Source organism: Benincasa hispida, chromosome 2 (genome assembly GCF_027475165.1).
Source record: "Benincasa hispida cultivar pf3 chromosome 2, pf3_genome.v1.1, whole genome shotgun sequence".
Lineage (NCBI taxonomy): Eukaryota > Viridiplantae > Streptophyta > Magnoliopsida > Cucurbitales > Cucurbitaceae > Benincasa > Benincasa hispida.
Window position 1 is genome coordinate 12271968 of NC_143479.1, and position 19496 is coordinate 12291463.

General features: G+C 37.8%; 1 protein-coding gene across 2 annotated transcripts in view; it reads left to right on the forward strand.

Moving 5' to 3' along the window:
• Positions 1–214: 214 nt before the first annotated feature.
• Positions 215–19496, forward strand: part of GSL8 (glucan synthase-like 8) — a 75146-nt gene continuing 55864 nt past the window's right edge. Inside the window, exons 1-6 of one of the 2 annotated variants that reach the window (XM_039022919.2) lie at positions 215–686; positions 1480–1577; positions 1769–1932; positions 6846–6969; positions 7065–7175; positions 11692–11817. In XM_039022919.2, coding sequence (XP_038878847.1) covers positions 479–686; positions 1480–1577; positions 1769–1932; positions 6846–6969; positions 7065–7175; positions 11692–11817 — 831 coding nt within the window. In that variant the 5' untranslated portion in view covers positions 215–478. The remainder of the gene's footprint in view (positions 687–1479; positions 1578–1768; positions 1933–6845; positions 6970–7064; positions 7176–11691; positions 11818–19496) is intronic. The other variant, XM_039022921.2, reaches the window with a different exon arrangement.

The window sequence follows — 19496 nt, forward strand, 5'->3', positions numbered from 1 at the left end:
GTCATAAAAGTTTTCCAATGCTTAAGTACGAAGTCAATGAAGATATTAATTATTAATTTAAAAAATGGAAAAAAAGTCCAAGAAAAAGAATGAAAGATATTTCAAAAATCAAAAAGAAAAATCAGACAGCGCGTAAGAAAACCAAAGATGCGATAACGGGCGATGACAACCGTTGTTTTCCCACGACGGGCGGACTCAAGCGTCGAAATCGATTAATCGAGAGGGCACCCTAAGAGGAGCGAGGGCAAATGAGTAATTTCACAAAGCGCCACCCAAAAGCGAAAACGTTCCCTTTTGTTTCACTGTCTCCGCGTTTTATTATATTTCTTCGTGAGTTGCCCTTCTGCTATGCTTGAATGTCTGTAATTTGGAATTTCGTCTTTCGGTTTTTGGGTTTGAGCTGAAATCGATCCGTAACTTTGAAGGTGAAGTCGCTTATTGGGGCGGCTTTCGGTCGTTGATTTAGCGCCGGAGCATCATGGCGAGAGTTAACGATAATTGGGAGAGGCTAGTGCGTGCGACTTTGAAGAGAGAGCAGCTTAGAAATGCAGGGCAAGGCCATGGGAGGACTCCCAGTGGGATTGTTGGAGCTGTACCACCGTCTCTTGGAAAAACCACCAACATTGACGCTATTTTGCAGGCTGCCGATGAAATCCAAGCGGAGGACTCCACTGTTGCTAGGATCTGTAAGCATTTCATCTCTCATCCCCTCTTATGTTGTTTTTTTTTGTTTTTGTTTTTGTTTTTTTTTTGTTTTCCTGAACTGCATCATGGACATTTAGTTGGGTAACTTAGAAGTTAGATTTTTTCTATCTATTGCTGAATATTCTGTAAATGCTCTATCTTCATTTCTCACATATATGCATTGAAATATTGTTATCATTTGCCTTTTTTCTTTTTGATAGTTTTGAAACCGAGTATATGAGATATTTTAAAGACTTGCATATATTCGCATTTAATAGCTTGTGTTTTAGTAGATGGTGGAGTGGGTGGGACTTGGGAGTGTGGTCGTGTATTGTTAGGCTCTCAGTTGTCCAGATATAAAACGGAGTATATTAGTTTTTCCTAATGTAAATTTCATTTTTGAACATTGTCTTAACCTATTAGAATTTAGAATTTCACAATTTGTATTAAGTTTTTTTTTGATCAAGTCTTAAGTATCCAGGGACATGGAACAAGTGATGATGTGAAAATTTAGGACCTCTGTTTTTTAATTTTGACGATGTAACTAGCCAACTCGAGGTAGTAGTTTTTTTTTGTTTGATCCATGAGACTTTTGCAATGAAACAACCATCTGTTCTCCCATTAATCTTTTATGGTGAATGATATCTATCAATTAATTTTCAGTACATTTTATGCTATATCAAAAAAAAAAAAAGTTTCTCAAATTTATTTTTGCTCATCTCATGGAAAAGACATGGCCATGGGATAGATTCTTCTGTACGTGCATGCAATTAAAGCCGTATTTTCCCATTTTAGTGTGTGAGCAAGCGTACAGAATGGCACAAAACCTGGATCCCAACAGCGATGGTAGAGGTGTTCTTCAGTTCAAGACTGGATTGATGTCTGTTATTAAGGTATGATGTAATCTGTTTCAGATGTCCATTATCGTAAGCACTGTTGATTATAATGTAAATGTTATAATATGGTTACATTTTTGGCCTATGTTTCTGGACTATTTGTTAGTGGGATTATATTGATTTTTCTTTCTTTCTTTCATTGGTTTAAACTGGTAAGTAAAGCTTTGGTGACATGACATCTATTGCAGCAAAAACTTGTAAAGAAGGATGGGGCATCTATAGATCGTCATCGTGATATTGAACATCTGTGGGAGTTCTACAAGCAATATAAAAGACGACATAGAATAGATGATATACAGAGAGAAGAACAGAAATGGCGGGAGTCAGGAGTAATCAGTGCTAACTTGGGAGAGTACTGCCCTTATCCTTTAATTGGAATTTTCTCGTGTCCATCAATTACACATTCACTTGCACGTGATCTTTGTTGTCTTCTAAATGAACACTATAGACATGAAGGGGGGAACAATATGTTATCTGTGAATAAATGAGGAGTAGTTATTGTTTAAGCATAAATTTAGTGCCTGGTTCTTATTTCAACCCTTTGGCAGCGGTTTTGGATGAAATTTGTCTTCTCTATGCAACTATGCTACTTTCTTAAGAGATTTGCTAGAAAAGCCTTCACTTCCATAATGTTATATTGTATGATTTATTATTTTTTAAGGATACTATTATTTTGCACAATATACTATTTTTCTATCCATAATTTATTTTATTTTGCACTTAGAAAATGCCATCAGATTTGATCCCATGAGGAGTATTGTACTATTTTCTTTCTCCCTAATGTTAAATTATTTGGATGGTTGCGATCACCCTGGGTTTACCTCGTGACCACTAGGATCAGTATATTAGTAAAAGGTTTATAGAGAATGATTTCAAGTTATGGTGGTTATGTATTTAGAATTTAATATCCACGAGTGTCCTTAGAAACCAAATTTAGTTGGGGTAGGTAGTTTTACTGCAAGAATAGTCGAGGTATGTACAAGTTGGCTTAGACACTCACGAAGATAAAAAAAAGTTAATTAGATGGATGTGATAAATTCTTGAACCTCATGGTGTACTCACGTAGGGAAGAGTAAGGGTGGGGTCGATAAGGAGTGAACACTGTTGGTAGAGTGGCCTACCCCAGATATTGGTAGTAGTTAGTTAGAGAGATGTTTGGATGGGAATTGAGTATATTGTGATGGAAGGATGAGTGCATGATATGCTTTTGGTGATGATATTATATTAGATGTTGAGGACCTCTTCTCTTCTTGTTGTTGATATTTTGAGCCTGTTAATGTTGGTGGGCACGAATAAGGGTGTGGTTAAGGTTTTAAGTTGGGATTAGAGTTTGCATCTTTCGCACCTTTAATTTGCTGAGGACACCCTATTAATTTATTAATTAATTAATTATTTCTATGGGAAGGAAAGCTCCTTTACCAATCTAAATTGCTTTTGATCCTTTTTCGGAGCTATTTGTAGTCTAAATATAAATAGGGGAAACGTTCCATTATTGGCTTAAATTGTGATTCCTCAAGTTGACCCGAACTTCTTTGTTGTTTTGTGAACTAAGCTGGTTACTCGATTCTTATCTAGGGCTTCTTTTAGGTGGTGACCTGTGGAGTGTGCCCTTCTAAAACCCTGTAGTGGAAGAAGTTCAAAACAACTATCTTCTTGGAAAGTCGCCTTCTTTTCTAAGGGAGAGAGGCTTACTGGTCTAGTTGGTGTTCAGTGACGTTCCTGTATACTTTATTTCCTTGTTTAGAATCCCTGTTTTGGTGTGTAAAAATATCAAGAGATCAATGAGGAATTTCTTGTGATTAGGCTGGTGATGGATCACACTTGGTCAAGTGGGAGCTAGTTACGAAGTTAGTGGAGCTTTGATATTTAGGCATTGTAACTTCAGAGATTATGTAATGAGGCTTTGTTGTCAAAATAGCTGGAGCATTTTTACATGGAGTCACCTTTCTGGCATAGTACCATAGGTATGATCTGCACCCTTGAGTTAAGGGTTCAAGAAGAAACTTTTGAACTACTATTGCTTCGAGTTTCCATTTGTTAAATGCTCGCTTGTGGATGTCTCAAAAACCTATTCTTGGGAATATCGTTGGGTGGAAGACAAGCCCCTATGTACTTTGTTTTCCTTGCTTTATCATTTGTTGGATAAAAGATTGCATTAAGTGGCCTTTATATTACCCTCTATTGATATTTCCTTCTCGCTTTCTGTGGGCTTTTGTCATTCTGTCACTAGCCAAGAGACATCAGAGGTGGTTGCCCTTCTTCCCATCATTTCCAATCAATTGGTTTGGTTTGTCTAGGGAGAAGAAATTTCTAGGTTTGGGTTCCTTTCCTGTTTGAGGGGTTCTCTTGTAGGTTGCTTTTCCATATCCTTTGCTCCCATTCTCCCTTCTAGAGTTCCTCTACTTTATTCTCTCTTTGGAAGTTTAAAACCCTTAAGAAAGTTAATTTCTTTGCTTGACAAGTTTTGCACGTGAGCACATGTAGAATCGCTATTTTTGTAATTTCATTTAATCAATAAAATGTTCTGTTGAGACTTGTAAGAGTGAACACCTAGATCGTTTCCAACAACATTCTTCCTTTGTGTTCTGTGTTGTGCCTGAAATTGTGTATTCTTTGTAGGCAACATGATGTGGATCTTGACCATTTACTGTGTGTTTGCCAGTTCTCTTATTTCCTTTGGACTCGGGGCCTTATGTTGTTTAGGATTGCTTTAGCTCGTGGCAAAGATTGTTGTTCTATGATTGAGATACTCCTAAACTCTCCCTTTTGGGATAAGGGCAGAGTTCTATTGGGATTTTTATTTTGTTGCTATTTTGTGAGGAATTTGACGACTGGAAGCAGCAACCAGAGATCAAACTGCTCAGCCATGTCCTCTTATTGTAACTATATCCCCTTTCCTTCAGTTACATTCCGTCTCAGTTCTGCTTCCTTTTCTCTATCTATTGGCAAGCTTGAAAGCAGGTTAACCAAACAGACAGTATTCAAAGGGAGGAACTTTTCACTTATTGAGACTTTATAAGTGAACTGAATTCAATGATTCCAGAAATAAGAGTCTTTAGGAGACGCCAAATCTGTACCCAGAATATAAAAAATCTTCCAAGTCATCAAAATGAACAGTTCCGGTAGAGGAATGGTAGAATTTTTTAAGTGGCTAAGCAATTTTGGGAGGAGTTTCAAGTGGTTGCTTGGTTTAATGTATCTTTATGGTAGTCCGATAATCAAGCTTTTTTTAATTATTAGTTTGGTCCCATTCTTTTGGATTGGAGTCTATTCTTGTTCTTGAAGTTAACGTTGGGTCTCTTTTTGTAGACCTTTTATTTTATTTTATTCATTTATTTTTTTATGTCCTTTCATATTCTTTCATTTTTCTCGATGAAAACTTGGTTTCTTATAGAAACGATCTAGATGCTTGGAACCTTTTTTTTGTTTTTGTTTTTGTTTTTTTTTTGATTCGAACAACTGCTTTCATTGAGAAAAAATAGAATACAGGGGCAAAAAACACTGCCCACCAGAAACACCCCCCACTAAAGGAAAGGGGTCCAGCTAAAGATGCTTGGAACCTATTTAATAATTAGTATTGATCTACAATTCATTAATTCAATTGGAGCTCCAATGGAATTGGTAGGATCTCCTTGGAAGCATTTGGTAAATCAGGAGGTATTCTCACATTTGTTGGGTGATATTCGTTTATGAGGTTATTGTTTACAGAGGAAAACATTGGCCGAAAAATCACATCTTTTTCTCCTTAATGCTTGGAACCATGGTGCATTGGGGGAGACTACATCATTACTAGATAATAGGTTGGAAGTTGTGGGGTAAGCAATCGGAGAATAGAATGTAACACTGTTATTCAATTGGTTTAGTTTTTTTTTTTTAAAAAATTTTTTTTAGAAAGAACATTTTTCTACGTGGTGTAGCGTAATGACGAGCATTCTTGCTCTTGTTCCCCTTCTTTGGCTCTCTTATGGACAATTTGGTTTGAATTCGCAAAGCTAGTGGATGAGTATCTCTAAGTTTTGGAGTTAATTTGTGCCACTTGCGGTTTTTTAGACTTCAGATTGGAAAGAGAGTATTGAGCGTCTCTCTCGAGACAGAACACTTCTTTATTCATATCGCACTAGGATTGCTCAAGTCAAAGTCTTATCAAGTGATTTTATTGCTAAGCATTTTGATGATTATTCACCTTGAGATTTTTGTTCAACTAAACTGTTTTTACTTCTTCTTCAGAGCTTTAGTCTATATTTTGTATTATGATCCTTTCACTGTATTGACAAGTTAGAAGATTTTTATTATTGTTTCCTCTTATGTACTTTGAGCATTAGGCTCATTCATTATTTCAATGGAAAATCTTGTTTCCATTTTAAAAGAAAAAAGAAAACTACTAGTTTCATCAATACATATTTTTCTACCAAACCTCAGAAAAATATTTTTGCAACTGTTTGGAAAATGATGTGTTAGGTACTTAAGCACCTTGGAGAACCACACCCCAAAAGCTAGCTATTGGGGTGGGAGAGCCAAACCACTTAAGCACCATATTGACCATCCCATTCTAACCAATGTGGGACAAAGGCATTCCATACTACCTTGGTTCCTAACAATACCCCATCCTCAGAAAACCGACATCCCGGTGGCTACTCTGGCGGTGCTTCACTCGGCTGCACCCAGTCAGAACCCTCCACCAGTTCCACTTCAGAACATCAACAACCGGCTCTGGTACCATTGTTAGGTACTTAAGCACCTTGGTGAATCACACCCTAAAAGCTACTTTTTGTTGGGGGGGTGGTTCTCTAAGGTGCTTAAGTACCTAACATGATGTTGCCTAGATGATTATTATGTGAAAGTAGTTTTTGAAATACATTTCCTTCTGTATTTTGGTCCTCTTCTTCTTCTTCTTCTTCTTTATTTTTTTCCTGTCCACTTTAAAGTATATTATGTAAATATGCAAGTTTGACATATGGACAAGGTTTCTTATTCTGTTTATTATTAGGCAGTTGGAAGATCAAGTTTTCTTGCTTGTTGAATTTCCTTGTTTCTTGCATTTGATTAGTTTGACATCTTATCACCTTGAAATGTACATCTAATTTACATGAACTAAATATTTGATATGAGGGAGGCTAGTGATGAAATGGCTTGGAATAGAATATAGGTGTAAACCTAATGTCTGTGCATATGCCTTTTCTATATTCTTCAAGTTTCCTCGTAAGTTATGATTTTTACGTCTCTTTTTGCAGTATTTCATTAAAGTTCATATTTTTTTGTGTTCAGGTTGGAGCTTAGATATTCTGAAGCAAAGAAAGTAATTGCTAACCTTAGGGCTTTAGTTGAGGTGATGGAGGCCCTAAGCGGAGATGCAGATCCTCAAGGAGTCGGAAGATTGATTATGGAGGAGGTAGTAAATTGTAGCTGTAGCCCATTTCCTCTCAGCCTTATCATTTCTTGATTGATATCTAAGTTTTGACCTTAATTCTCTTTATGATCTTTCAGCTACGAAGAGTTAGAAGTTCTGATACTACATTATCTGGGGAATTCGTACCCTACAATATTGTCCCCTTGGATGCACAATCACTAACAAATGCCATTGGCATTTTCCCTGAAGTAGGTGAACCTTTAGTGTCTTACTCGCCTATGTGTCATTTGTTAAACTTGGCAACTTTATCTCATTCCGGTTCTTTGAATCATGCTAATCTTTCATAGTTTTATTAGGTGAGAAGTGTATTAGTTACTTCTATTTTATTTTAAAATCGAGTATTTTGATTGACTGAAAAAGTATAATGGTGATACTTAATGAATCATTAAGCTGATTAGTTATTACTAAGGCGCCTTTTCTTAGATTTTGGAATTATATTATATTTAATATGCTTACTTAGTGCTTGGTGCAAATCATATCATCTTTTTTGTAATAGCCTGACCAACTTTGTGTCAATTGGGGGAATCTTTTTATTTTATTTCATTTTATTTTTGTTGTAATCTTCCATTGACTTCACAGAGTTTAGTGCGCGACACCAGATTTTCCTATGGACTGCTCCTTTTGCCTATTCTGTCATAGAGAAAAAAATTAATGGGTAGTTTGTATTGCATTGATTAGGGAAGAGAAGGATTGGAGAATAAAGTTTAGGAGGGAAGGAATCATATATAGCGGGGTCATTGAGCTAGAAAAATGATCATGGTTGGAGATTCAAGAACACTATTCAATCCTAAGGAAGTGATTGATTCCAGCTTTTAGTAAGGCTGCACTTTTTTAAACATGAGACTGGAAAGCCTAGTTTATTTGCAACATGTTTTGAGTTATAGAAAGGAATAAGCTGTTAAAGTTGCAGTTTGTGTTACCTGTATTTGATTTGTTAGTTTGTGATTCTCAAAATTTAGTATGTAGTAACCAATCCCAACATATCTTGGTGGATAAAACTCCAGATCGATAGTTCGTGCCACTCCCCTTGCAATTGTTGAACTAAAAAGTTAGTTTGTAGTATAAAATATTGGTATCAATTATTGGAGTGGTAGTATTGAATTCTCTCTTTAAGTTTCGTCTATTTTATGATTACGTGATTGTTGTACAAGTTGGGTTTTGGCTGCTTTGGAAGATGGAAAAGCATATTGGAAAGAGAAAGATAAAAGAAAAGAATTCAGGTTGTTCAACTCCAACATTTCCTTACCATTATTCAAGGAAAAAGTCCTCCCCAAATTTCTCCAACATTCGAGATTGAGCTATGATGCTTTAGAAATTGGTTGTGTGAGGGCTCAAGTTCCAGGTATTTCTTCTAAAAAAAAATTGGGGCCTCCAATTTCGATGAAACGTTCATTGGTGTTCTGTCAGTCAACATTAAAGTTTGAAAATTCTTCAGTTCAATTTAGAAGGTACATCCCTTGCATTTCTCCTCCAAAAAGTCCTCCAATTGATTCCGACATTGATTCCACAGCAAGTGTTAGTCGTGAAGAAGAGGATTTTGAATCTCATTTGCCCATGCCAGAGATTCAATTCTTCGAAGATCATTTTGAGGAAGCAGTGAATGGCCTTTTTCAAGATTCAGCTGGAAAGAAGGGGCTGATTTCAAAGTCAGCAAGTTTCATCCCTTTGTCTCCTTCACAAATTCCATCTAACCTCAGATCAATTGTAGAAATTTGTGATATTCAACTAGGGAAATAGTTCCCTCTTTGTTTGAAGTTAAGCTTTGGTTTCTCTGGTCTTTTGTTGTCCATTTGGAATATTTGGCAGCTTTAATGTCTCAAGAAGGAAGCCTTGTCAGCCTCGCTTTTCTTCAGCATGGAGGTCTTGGCTTAGAGGTTTTATTTTTCAGTTTGCTTTGCTGACAGCGTGAGGTGGTTTTCAGCCTCGTTTAATCCCTTTGGGCAGTGATTGCTTCTGTTTTAATCGTTTTGGGAGTTGTTCTTCAGAGCTTTCTTCTTCGTATCTTCTTTGGTAGAACTTTCAAGTTCAATTTTTGAGAGCCGTTGCGGTGGAAGCTTTTCTTCAATCTGTTTTGGGCTTGTTTGAGTTAAAGGCATTTAGAATTGTGTTCATCTTGAGATATGTGTTCATTTGGAATTTTTTTAATTTTTCTTTAAAATTTAATCTTTATGATGTAATTTTATTCTAGCCTTGTATTGGCAAGTTTGTTGTTTTTATTTCCTCTCATGTACTTTGAGCTTTTGACTCTTTCATTATTTCGATGAATAGTCTTGTTTCCGTTTAAAAAAAAAAACTTCCCTTTTCTCGATTCTTCTTTTTCCTTTTCTTTTTACTCTTTTCCACTCCTTTGACCTTTGTAGAGTTTTTTTTTTTTTTTCTTTCTTTCTTTATTATTTTATTATTTTTAATTTTGTTTAGCTCGAACATTGATCTCTTCTTATTTTATCAACGGAAAGTTTCAAGTGTTCGGTTTCAGTTTTGTTAGCCATTGGAGCTGCAGGTAGTCGTTTGAGTAGCTAGATTTTTCTTGTAACTATTTTCTTGGTTTTATTGCTCTTAATTTGAGATTCTTTTTGTGGGCTTTTCTTTTTGTATGTTGTGCATTCTTTCATTTTTTTTCTTAATGAAAGTCACATATATTACTTTATTTTTGTGTTTTTTTTTTTTGAATAAAGAATCCTGGGTTTTGGAAAGAGAAATCTATATTTCTAGATTTTTCTTGTAACTATTTTCTTGGTCTTATTGCTCTTAATTTCAGTTTCTTTCTTGTTTGGCTTCTGTCGTGTGTTGTCCGATAGGGAAACGACGGAGGTAACCTCTCTTCTGTCTTTGATAGAAGAGTATAATTTTGGACTTGAGAGAAGAGATGTGCTTCAAGTTTGATCCTTTGGTAAAGTTCATTAATCATTCTCCTTTGGTTAGTTGATTGTTTTTCTAATGTTTCATGGTCCTTTGTGGAGTATTGTGGAAAGTCCGACTTTCGTGGGTCGAATATTTGTTGACAATGTTGCAATTTCTCATAGGAGGTTACTCCTTAGTCTTCATTGGTCTTATAGGCATAAATTCATCCATTTGGCTGAAGGAGAGTTGGACTCTTTGCTTGGCTAATGACTTCTTCCTACTTTTCGTGCGGATTGTGCTTCTTCAAGATTTGTTGCAGTTGTTTTAGTTGGTCGTTTGAAGATTGTTGTGAAAGATTCTTTTCAGTTTTGATTGCAAGACCTTTTGTTTTGAGAGGCCTTTATGTTTCATCTGCCTCATTAGGTTAGGTCAGCAATCCATTGTTTGTTGGAATGGTATCTTTTGTTAGTATGAGGTTCCATCTCAAAACCAATTGGCGAATGGTGTCTTTTGTTCTTGGAGCATTCTGTTTAGTTGATATCAAAGGATTTCTATTTCTTTTCAAGTGCTATTATTGGCTGTTCTGGTTGTTTTTACTATTAGTTTATTCTTTGTTTCTTTGTAATTTGAGCATTAGTCTCTTTTCATTTTATCGATGAAAAGCCTTATTTCATTTAAAAAAAAGGTTCGATCCTTTGGAGGGATTCTCGTGTAAATTTTCCTTTCGACGTTCATTGGATCCTTCTCTTGTTAGTGAGTCGGTTGGAGAATTAAGATCCCTAAGGAAGTTAAGTTCTTTACTTAGTGAGTTTTTACTCAATCATGTAGACAACTTTGGATTGACTTTCAAGAAAGACGTCAGAGTTAATGGGTCATTTCTGCTGTATTCCTTGTCAGAAGGCGGAAGAAGGCCTAGATCGTATGCTCTAGAGTTGTGATCTTTCGAGTTCCTTGTGGAACCACTTCTTCCAAGAGTTTGGCTTCGTGCATGCTTGGCAGAGGTTTGTGTAGTCCTACTTCGTGATGAAATCAATTAATCACAAAATAATAGTACATAGTTACCGGTGGAAATCTCCCTTGTTGTGATATGCTAATCACAAAGCACGAACAAAATACAAGCCTACCCACCAAACACAAAACAACCTAAATATATCCTAACTACTAGTCTACCAAATAATAATCTAAGGGTTTGGTGGTGAATTTCTCATTTTGGCCTGCTTATATCTATTTACTATTGAGTTCTCTTAGGTTGCTAGTGTTTCGATTAGGGTGTTTCTCCTCCTTTCACCATTTAGTGAGAAGGGCCAACTTTGTGGCTTGTTGGGGTGTGTTTTTGTTATGGGATCTTTGGGTAATAGAAATAACAAAGTTCTTAGGAGTATGTTTGGCCAAAGAGTTTGGAAGTAGGAGTAGAGAAGTAGGGAGTTGTGAACTTCACCACTTAAAGCATCAAATTTATACCTTATCAACTCCTTATACTGTGGGTCCTAAGAGTTCACAACTCTCTAAACTTCGTAACTCCTTACTCCTCACTATTCCACTCCTTACCCCAAACACCCCCTAGAGGGGTAGAGAAGACCCTAGTGATGTTTGGTTCTTCGTGAGGTTTCATGTTTATTTGCGGGCTTCAATTTCAAAGATTGTTTGTAATTATTCTATAGACGACATTTTGCCTAATTGGAACTCCTTTCTTTAAGTGGGGTTTTGTGTGGTGCTTTTTTTCTTGTATGTTCTTTTATTCTTTCATTTATTCTCAACAAAAGTTGTTTTTTTCTATATTATAAAAAGAAAAAAGAAAAAAAGAAAAAAACCTAGTGTTGTATGTGGCTTGCTAAATATATCTTTTTTGGCGCATCTGTTTAGGTAAGGGCTACAATATCTGCAATCAGATATACAGAGCATTTCCCTAGACTGCCTTCGGAATTTCAGATATCTGGACAAAGGAGTGCAGATATGTTTGACCTTCTCGAATATGTATTTGGATTCCAGGTTTGTATATGTATCTTTTTTGATTTTTTTCCCTGAATATTTTGAGTATAATTATGATTTAATTTAATATGCTATAGCTTGAATTATGTGGTTATTAGTTTCTTTCCCTATACAGTTCTCCTATTCTTATTGTATTGTAGCTACACCATCAAACTGGTGGAGAAACTTTTAGTCTATTGTAATAAGGCCGGTTACTCCTTGCATTTTCTCCCAACACTCATTTTTCTTTCCAATGTTTATTGAATTTATCCTGATCCATTTCTTAAAAAAAATAAAAAAAGGAACTTTTTCTCGTGAACATCAATACCAATTTATGATTGAATTCTTTGTAAGGGAACTCAATTTAATGAAGACTAAACTAAATAACGACCCCAAAAAAGCACAATGATCTGAAAACAAAACTCAACCAAGAACGATACCACAATCATCAATTATTAAATGCAGATGCTGTGGAATTACACTCTTATCAAAAGGAGTAAGTAAAGGAACTTCAGCCTTGCCAGTCGAATGAGCTTCCTCTGATTGAAATAGTTGAAAGCACAATCATCTAAAAACAAAACTCAACCAAGAACGATACCACAATCATCAATTATTGAATGCAGATGCTGTGGAATTATGCTCTTATCAAGAGGGGTAAATAAAGGAGCTTCAGCCTTACCAATTGAATGAGCTTCTTCTGATTGAAATAGTTGACAAATGTCGTTATCAAACCCATCAATTGTCTCTTCTTCATCTCGTAATTCCTCTGTTTTAGATTTTTCAAGCTCCTCACTGCTAGCACTTGCTAATGAAACCCCATCCAAGTCTTGTTTTTTGTGACGATAGTTGCTTGGAATACTAGTCGGGAGTTGTATCACAAAATTTACGTTTGAGCCAGGGATTTTAAAATCCGAAGAGGAAAAGAAGGATGAGTCAAAGAAGAGTTGTCAGACCTTTTAGGTATAAGCCCTGGGAGTTGAACTTTGACACAACATTCCTCAAGCAGATTTGAGTTCACATTTGTAGACCAAGGGTTTAGGAACAAAGTCTTTTTCCTGGCAAAATGCTTGGGGAATGGCTTGAGCAAGTTTGAACGCTTCTTTGGTTTCAACGGTTGGGAGTCGCGGAGATTCAAAATTACTTTTGCAGTGGAACAATGGAGAAGGGACTACTGATTAAAGAGGTCTGTCGTCACATGAAATTCTAGGAGAGAGATGGACTCAGCCATCCCAGTTAGTCGGCGCACCCGTTCCAGCAAGTTGGACTCAGCCAAGGTTCCCAATTCCAGCCGACGCAGCCTTCGGGTCTGCTGGACCTGATTCGAGCCACGACTGCCACCACCAGCTGAACCAGTCTGGAGCCGATCCAATCAGCGACTGCCACCTCACGCCGACCAACGGCAGCCCCCCGTTCCAGTCGGATTTGAACAGTAGCTCGGGTCAGTCATCTCCTATGATTGGTGGATTCGAAATTGGGGAGTCGTCATCATCTCACCATCAAGGTCAAGGCAGTACAATCCAAGACCAATTTACTCAACTCCAACTTCAGATTAAACAGTAGAACGAGTATTTTCAGCAACAGATAGCTGCTCTCGGAGAAGCATTGGGAATGACCTCAAATGTCTAGTCAGACCTCTCTTCAAATCCATCTATTTACTCTGGAAATTCGGTAACCTCTTTCCTTGCCTTATCTACAGCAAATTTATTTTCTGGGGCAATGAGAAATTCTACAGGTTTTTTTGTAGGGGAGAAATTAAATGGTCAGAACTACGTTTCATGGTCTCAATCCATTAAAATGGCCCTCGAGGGTCGTCATAAATTTGGATACCTAACGGGTGAAATACCAAAACCGAGACCAGGTGATCCTCAAGAATGTATATGGAAGGGAGAGGATTCTTTACTTCGGTCTATTCTAATAGGTAGTATGGAGCCTCAAATCGGAGAACCCCTACCGTCTGCTGCCACTGCGCGATACATTTGGGAGGCTGTCTAGAAGCTGTACTCCAAATGACAGAATGCTTCCCGGCTCTATAATTTACGCAAACAAGTCCATGAATGCAAGCAGGGAACGATGGACATTACGACTTACTTCAACAAGTTGTCTCTTCTCTGGCAAGAGATGAACCTATGTCGCGAGATGGTCTGGAATTGTTCTTGTAGGGGAGTCTTACATTACGAGTCTGAGGAAACCGACCGAGTCTATGATTTCCTTGCGGGGTTGAATCTAAGTTTGATGCGGTACGGAGTCAGATACTGGGACATCATCCAATACCATCCCTGATAGAAGTTTGTTCTGAAATCCGCCTCGAGGAAGACAGGTCCATTGCTATGAATAATACCTTGATTTCACCAACTGACTCTGCTGCGTTGAAAACGTCAGGTGCTGTCAATGACAAACAGAACGGCAAGCCAACTCCAATATGTGAACACTGCCAGAAGCCCTGACACACCATAGACCAGTGCTGGAAGCTGCATGGTCGTCCACCTAATGGAAAACGACGTCAGTCAGGTTCTGGACGAGCACTGGCAAGTTAACAACCAGAGGTCCTTAACCTAAGAGTCAGGAAACCAGCCAGAGTAGCTCTAGTACAGTGGGTGCGAGTGCGATCGCCCAATCAGGTACTCTTCAATCTTTTGGCCTTGTTAGTATAACTGGTAGCAAGCCGTGGATTCTAGATTCAGGGGCTACAGACCACTTAATTGGCTCCTCCAACCAATTTATTTCGTACTATCCAAATGCTGGAAATGAGAGAATCAGAATTGCTGATGGGTCTTTTGCTCCTGTGGCTGGGAAAGGCCGTCTTTCTCCCATTGAGGGTTTGATTCTACAAGATGTGCTGCATGTTCCTAAAATCTCTTATAATCTATTATCTGTTAGCAGGATTACAAGAGATTTGAAATGTCGAGTTACTTTCTCACCTGATGCTGTTGTTTTTTAGGACTTCAACTCGAGGACGACGATTGACACTGCCCGACATGATAGGGGGCTCTATTTCCTTACTGAAGATGCTTCTTCTAGGATATGTGATAGGACTAGTTTACTTTCATCATGTTTTTCTACTTCTGAAACTGATTATCTCGGACATCCTATTTTTCATTATATGAAGTATTTATTTCCCCATTCGTTTCACAATGTTAATCTCTCTAACTTGACTTGTGATGTGTATTCGGCCTAAACAACTTCGTGCCTCGCTAAGCCTTCCAAACCATTTACCCTCTTTCATAGCGACGTTTGGGGTCCTTCACTTGTTACTACCGCCACTAGCAAACGCTGGTTTGTAACCTTCATTGATGACCACACTAGACTAACTTGGGTTTTTCTTCTCACCAATAAGTCTAAAGTCACGTTGGTTTTCCAATAGTTCTATAATTCTGTAGAAACCCAGTTTAACACAAAAACCACTATGGGGTAGCTGAATGGAAAAACCGTCACTTTATCGAAGTTGCTCGCTCCTTTATGTTGTCAACTTCACTTTCGTCCTATTTATGGGGAGATGCTGTTTTAACAACAACTCATTTGATAAACCGAATGCCTTCGCGGGTCTTAAAATTTCAAACTCCCTTAGACTGTTTCAAGGAGTCCTATCCCGATAATCGGCTTATCCCTGATGTTCCGCGTCGGGTGTTTGGGTGTGTAGTGTTTGTCCATACCTATGGTCCTAATCGTACTAAGTTTACCCCCTGTACTCAGAAATGTGTCTTTGTGGGGTATCCTCTTCATCAACGTGGGTACAAATGTTACCATCCTTCCTTATGGAAATATTTGTCTCAATGGATGTGACCTTTCTCGAAGATCAACCCTTTCTCATTAGTCATCTTCTGGGGGAGAGTACTAGTTAAGAGACTAATTGGGGTCCAAGTTTACCTGAACCTGTTCCTGTCATAAGTATCAACGACATGAGTATCAAGGAATCTATTCTTCCTACTGAACAAGTCCCATGGATCAGATACTTATAGGAGGAATCTCAAAAAGGAAATAGTGTCACCTATTACTTCTCCAGCTCCGGTCTATGAGTTAGAACTGGCGTCAGTTTCAGGTACTAGTAATCTTACCCCTGATAATAGTAACGTTTGTGTTGAAAATGATACTTGTGTTGAAGATGATGTAAGTAAAGGCAGAAAAAAATGGTGACAGTACCGACGATTGTATTGAGGATGTTGTTGATACAAGGCGATTGGGTGCAAATGGGTGTTCACTTGGGACCGAGTTGTGAAGGAAATGGGGGTGCTTGAGAAAAACAACATTTGGGACCGGGTTACTCTTCCAAAGGGGCACAAGGCGGTTGGGTGCAAATGGGAGTTCACTATTAAATACAAGCATGATGGAACGATTGGCAGGTACAAGGCAAGGTTGGTTGCCAGAGGCTTTACTCAGACCTTCGGAATAGATTACTCTGAGACTTCTTCCCGATGGCAAAGTTAAACACTGTACGTGTTCTTTCAGTTGCAGTTAACAAAGACTAGCCTCTCCACCAGTTTGATGTGAAGAATGCCTTTTTTAATAGAGAATTAAAAGAAGTTTACATGAGTCCTCCCTCAGGGTTCGAGAAACAGTTTAATCACCGAGTATGTAAATTGAGGAAGTCCTTGTATGGATTGAAACAGTCTCCAAGAGCCTGGTTTGGCAGATTTACTACCTTTGTAAAATCACAAGGGTACAGTCAGGGACATTCAGATCACACCCTCTTTATGAAGAAATCAGTATTAGGGATCTGATTGCGTATGTAGATGACATTGTCATTTCAGGTAATGATGCTTCAGAAATTAACAGATTGAAGAGGAAAATGGCTGAGGAATTTGAAATTAAGGACCTCGGAAAATTGGGTACTTTCTCGGAATGGAAGTGACTTGGTCGAAAGAAGGGTTTCAGTTTCTCAACGGAAATATACTCTGGATTTACTTAAGGAGATAGGTATGACGCTGTAAACCAGTGGATACTCCTGTGGAAGCTAATGCTAAACTCAGTAACTTGAATAACAGTGTTTCGGTCAGCAAGGAGAGATATCAGTGGCTTGTTGGGAAATTAATTTATCTTTCTCATACTAGACCAGACATAACCTATGCTGTCAGTGTAGTCAGTCAGTTTATGCAGTCCCCTTACGAAGAACATATGAGAGCAGTGGAGTGCATCCTGAGATATTTAAAAACCTCTTATGGCAAAGGATTGATGTTCAGGAAGTCTGACAAACGGTGCATCGAGGCATACATGGACGCTGTTTGGGCAGGTTCTGTGGTAGACAGAAAGTCGACATCTGGGTACTGTACCTTCGTGTGGGGTAACCTTGTCACTTGGAGGAGTAAGAAACAAGGGGTTGTTACCAGAAGTAGTGCCGAGGCAAAATATAGGCCATGAGTCTGGGGATATGTGAGGAAATTTGGCTGAAATAGGTCTTAACTGATCTTGATCAAGATAGTGACTGTCCGATGAAACTCTATTGTGATAATAAAGCCGCAATAAGTATCGCCAACAACCCAGTGCAGCATGACAGAACGAAGCATGTAGAAATTGATAGGCATTTCATCAAGGAGAGACTTGACAGTGGCAACATCTGTATTTCCTATATTCCTTCCAGTCAATAGATAGCAGATGTTCGTACAAAAGGGCTTCCCAGACAGACTTTTGACTCGTGTATCAGCAAGTTGGGCCTCACTGATATCTACGCCCCAACTTGAGGGGGAGTGTTGAAAGTAAGGTTTAAGCCCTAAGGGCATTTATGTCTTTTTATTGTACTCTAGGGTTTCCTACTTTTCTATTTAAACGTACAGCCTCTGTGTATCCAGTGTATCAATTCTAATAAGAAAACTTCATATCGTGGTTTTTTCTCCCTGTACTAGGGTTTTCCACGTAACTCTGTGTGTGCCCTTTTTCTCTCTCTACCCTTCCTTTTTCATCTGTATTATTAGACACATAGTTTTCTATTGTATTTGAAATGTTCGTTTTGGGGTAAGAGGAGGATGCTATGGGTGTGTCAACCTAGTTGAGATAGCCTGGTGCACCAGTTGATCTCTATTTCTTCTTATTTGTAGTAGTTTTTTGTAATTCGAGCATTAACCTCTTTTCATTTCATCGATGAAAAGTGGTGTTTCTTTTTCTTTTTCTCTCTCTCTCCTTTTTTTTTTTTTTTTTTTTTTTTAATGTTTTCTATAGAGAATTCAAGTAATAATAAGAAGATTTACCTTTCATTCTCTCATTTGCGTTGGTTTGAAATTATCCTTGGTTGAGATGTTACTAGATTTGGTTCACGTGTTCTTCCCCAAAAAAGATTGGGAGGACTCTAGATTCATTCATTTGGCTATGTTTAAATTGTTCAGTAAAAGATATGTTGAATGTGCTATTTGGCCCCTACGGGTGGTAGGAAAAATTTGCATGTTCCAGCTGAGTAGATGGATGGTTTCATGGGAGACGATTAGAGATTTTTTGGGCAAAGCGGATTCATGTTTGCTATCCTCCTCTTGGTTCGGTGTTGGTGAGTCTGGATTTGGTTCTTTAGCTTTCGCTTTCCCAGATGATTTGAAGGTGTCCAGAAACTTACAGGACGTTTCTCAGCCATCTAACTTTGATTCTTTTTGTTGGGTTAGGAAAGATAAGAAAGTGTTGGTTATGGACTTCAACAGTGTGTTGTTTCTAGATTGTTTGCCTACTATTCTTGGAAGGATATTCGCCTCGTTTTGAAAAGGAAACGGGACTTTTCATTGAAATAATGAAAAGAGACTAATGCTCAATATACAGTGAAACAAGGAAAACGATACAAAAGGAGAACATAACAAATGCAAGTCAAATACATTTAACTATGTTGGAAAAGCAAAGATATTCCTATTTAAACTCAAATCTTGGAGAAGCTGACATATTGCTTTGAAAGAGCACACTAGGTGGATGCATTAATAAGAGCAATTCCTAGTCGATTACAAAGAACAGTCAATGCTAAAACAACCCAAACCAACCAACCACAAATTGAAAGGGAAAAATTATCTTTTTGGTCTTTGAGTTTTTAATTATAAGCCATTTTTATCCCTGAGTTTTTGAAATAAACCTTTTTAGTCCAGAGTTTTGTAAAATAGGTTTAGAAGGTCCCTCTATTAACAATTCTGTTACATACTAACAGAAAAATGAATAGATTGTTGACATGGCAAAATGACATAGAAAATGATGTATTTTTAATCTTTTTCTCTTCTTTCCTCTCTCTACCTCCTCTCTTTTTCTCTTTTAACGCAAGGAATGGATGCCCCCATTCCCTTCCCTTCCCCTTCCCTTTTTGGTGATTTCATCACCTTGCCGGACCCTCACCCTTCTTCGTAGTTCTACGTCACTACCCTAACCTCTCTCTCCCTTCTGTCTTTTTCTCTCTCATTTTTCAGCCATTTGCACACGAGCCTCAGGGGCCACCTTGGAATCAAAATCATCACCCATATAAATGGCTCAAAATCCTCATCAAAGTTGGTCAGCTCTGTTTGCAATTAGGTTATACAAAGCCCAATTGAGCAGCAAACTATCATATTTTGGGTAGGTGGAGATTGGGATTTTGCCCAACTTCTTCATGGCTAACTGATTTGGACCATCGTTCTTCTAAACTTTAAAAAATATGATTCCCAAATGAATTTCCCATCGTGGAATGGATTTTCCATTGTGGATGAATACAATAACTTTCTTTTAAACATTATTGAATTTGATGAGGTATGAGATTTTTGTTCTTGAGATCTTCT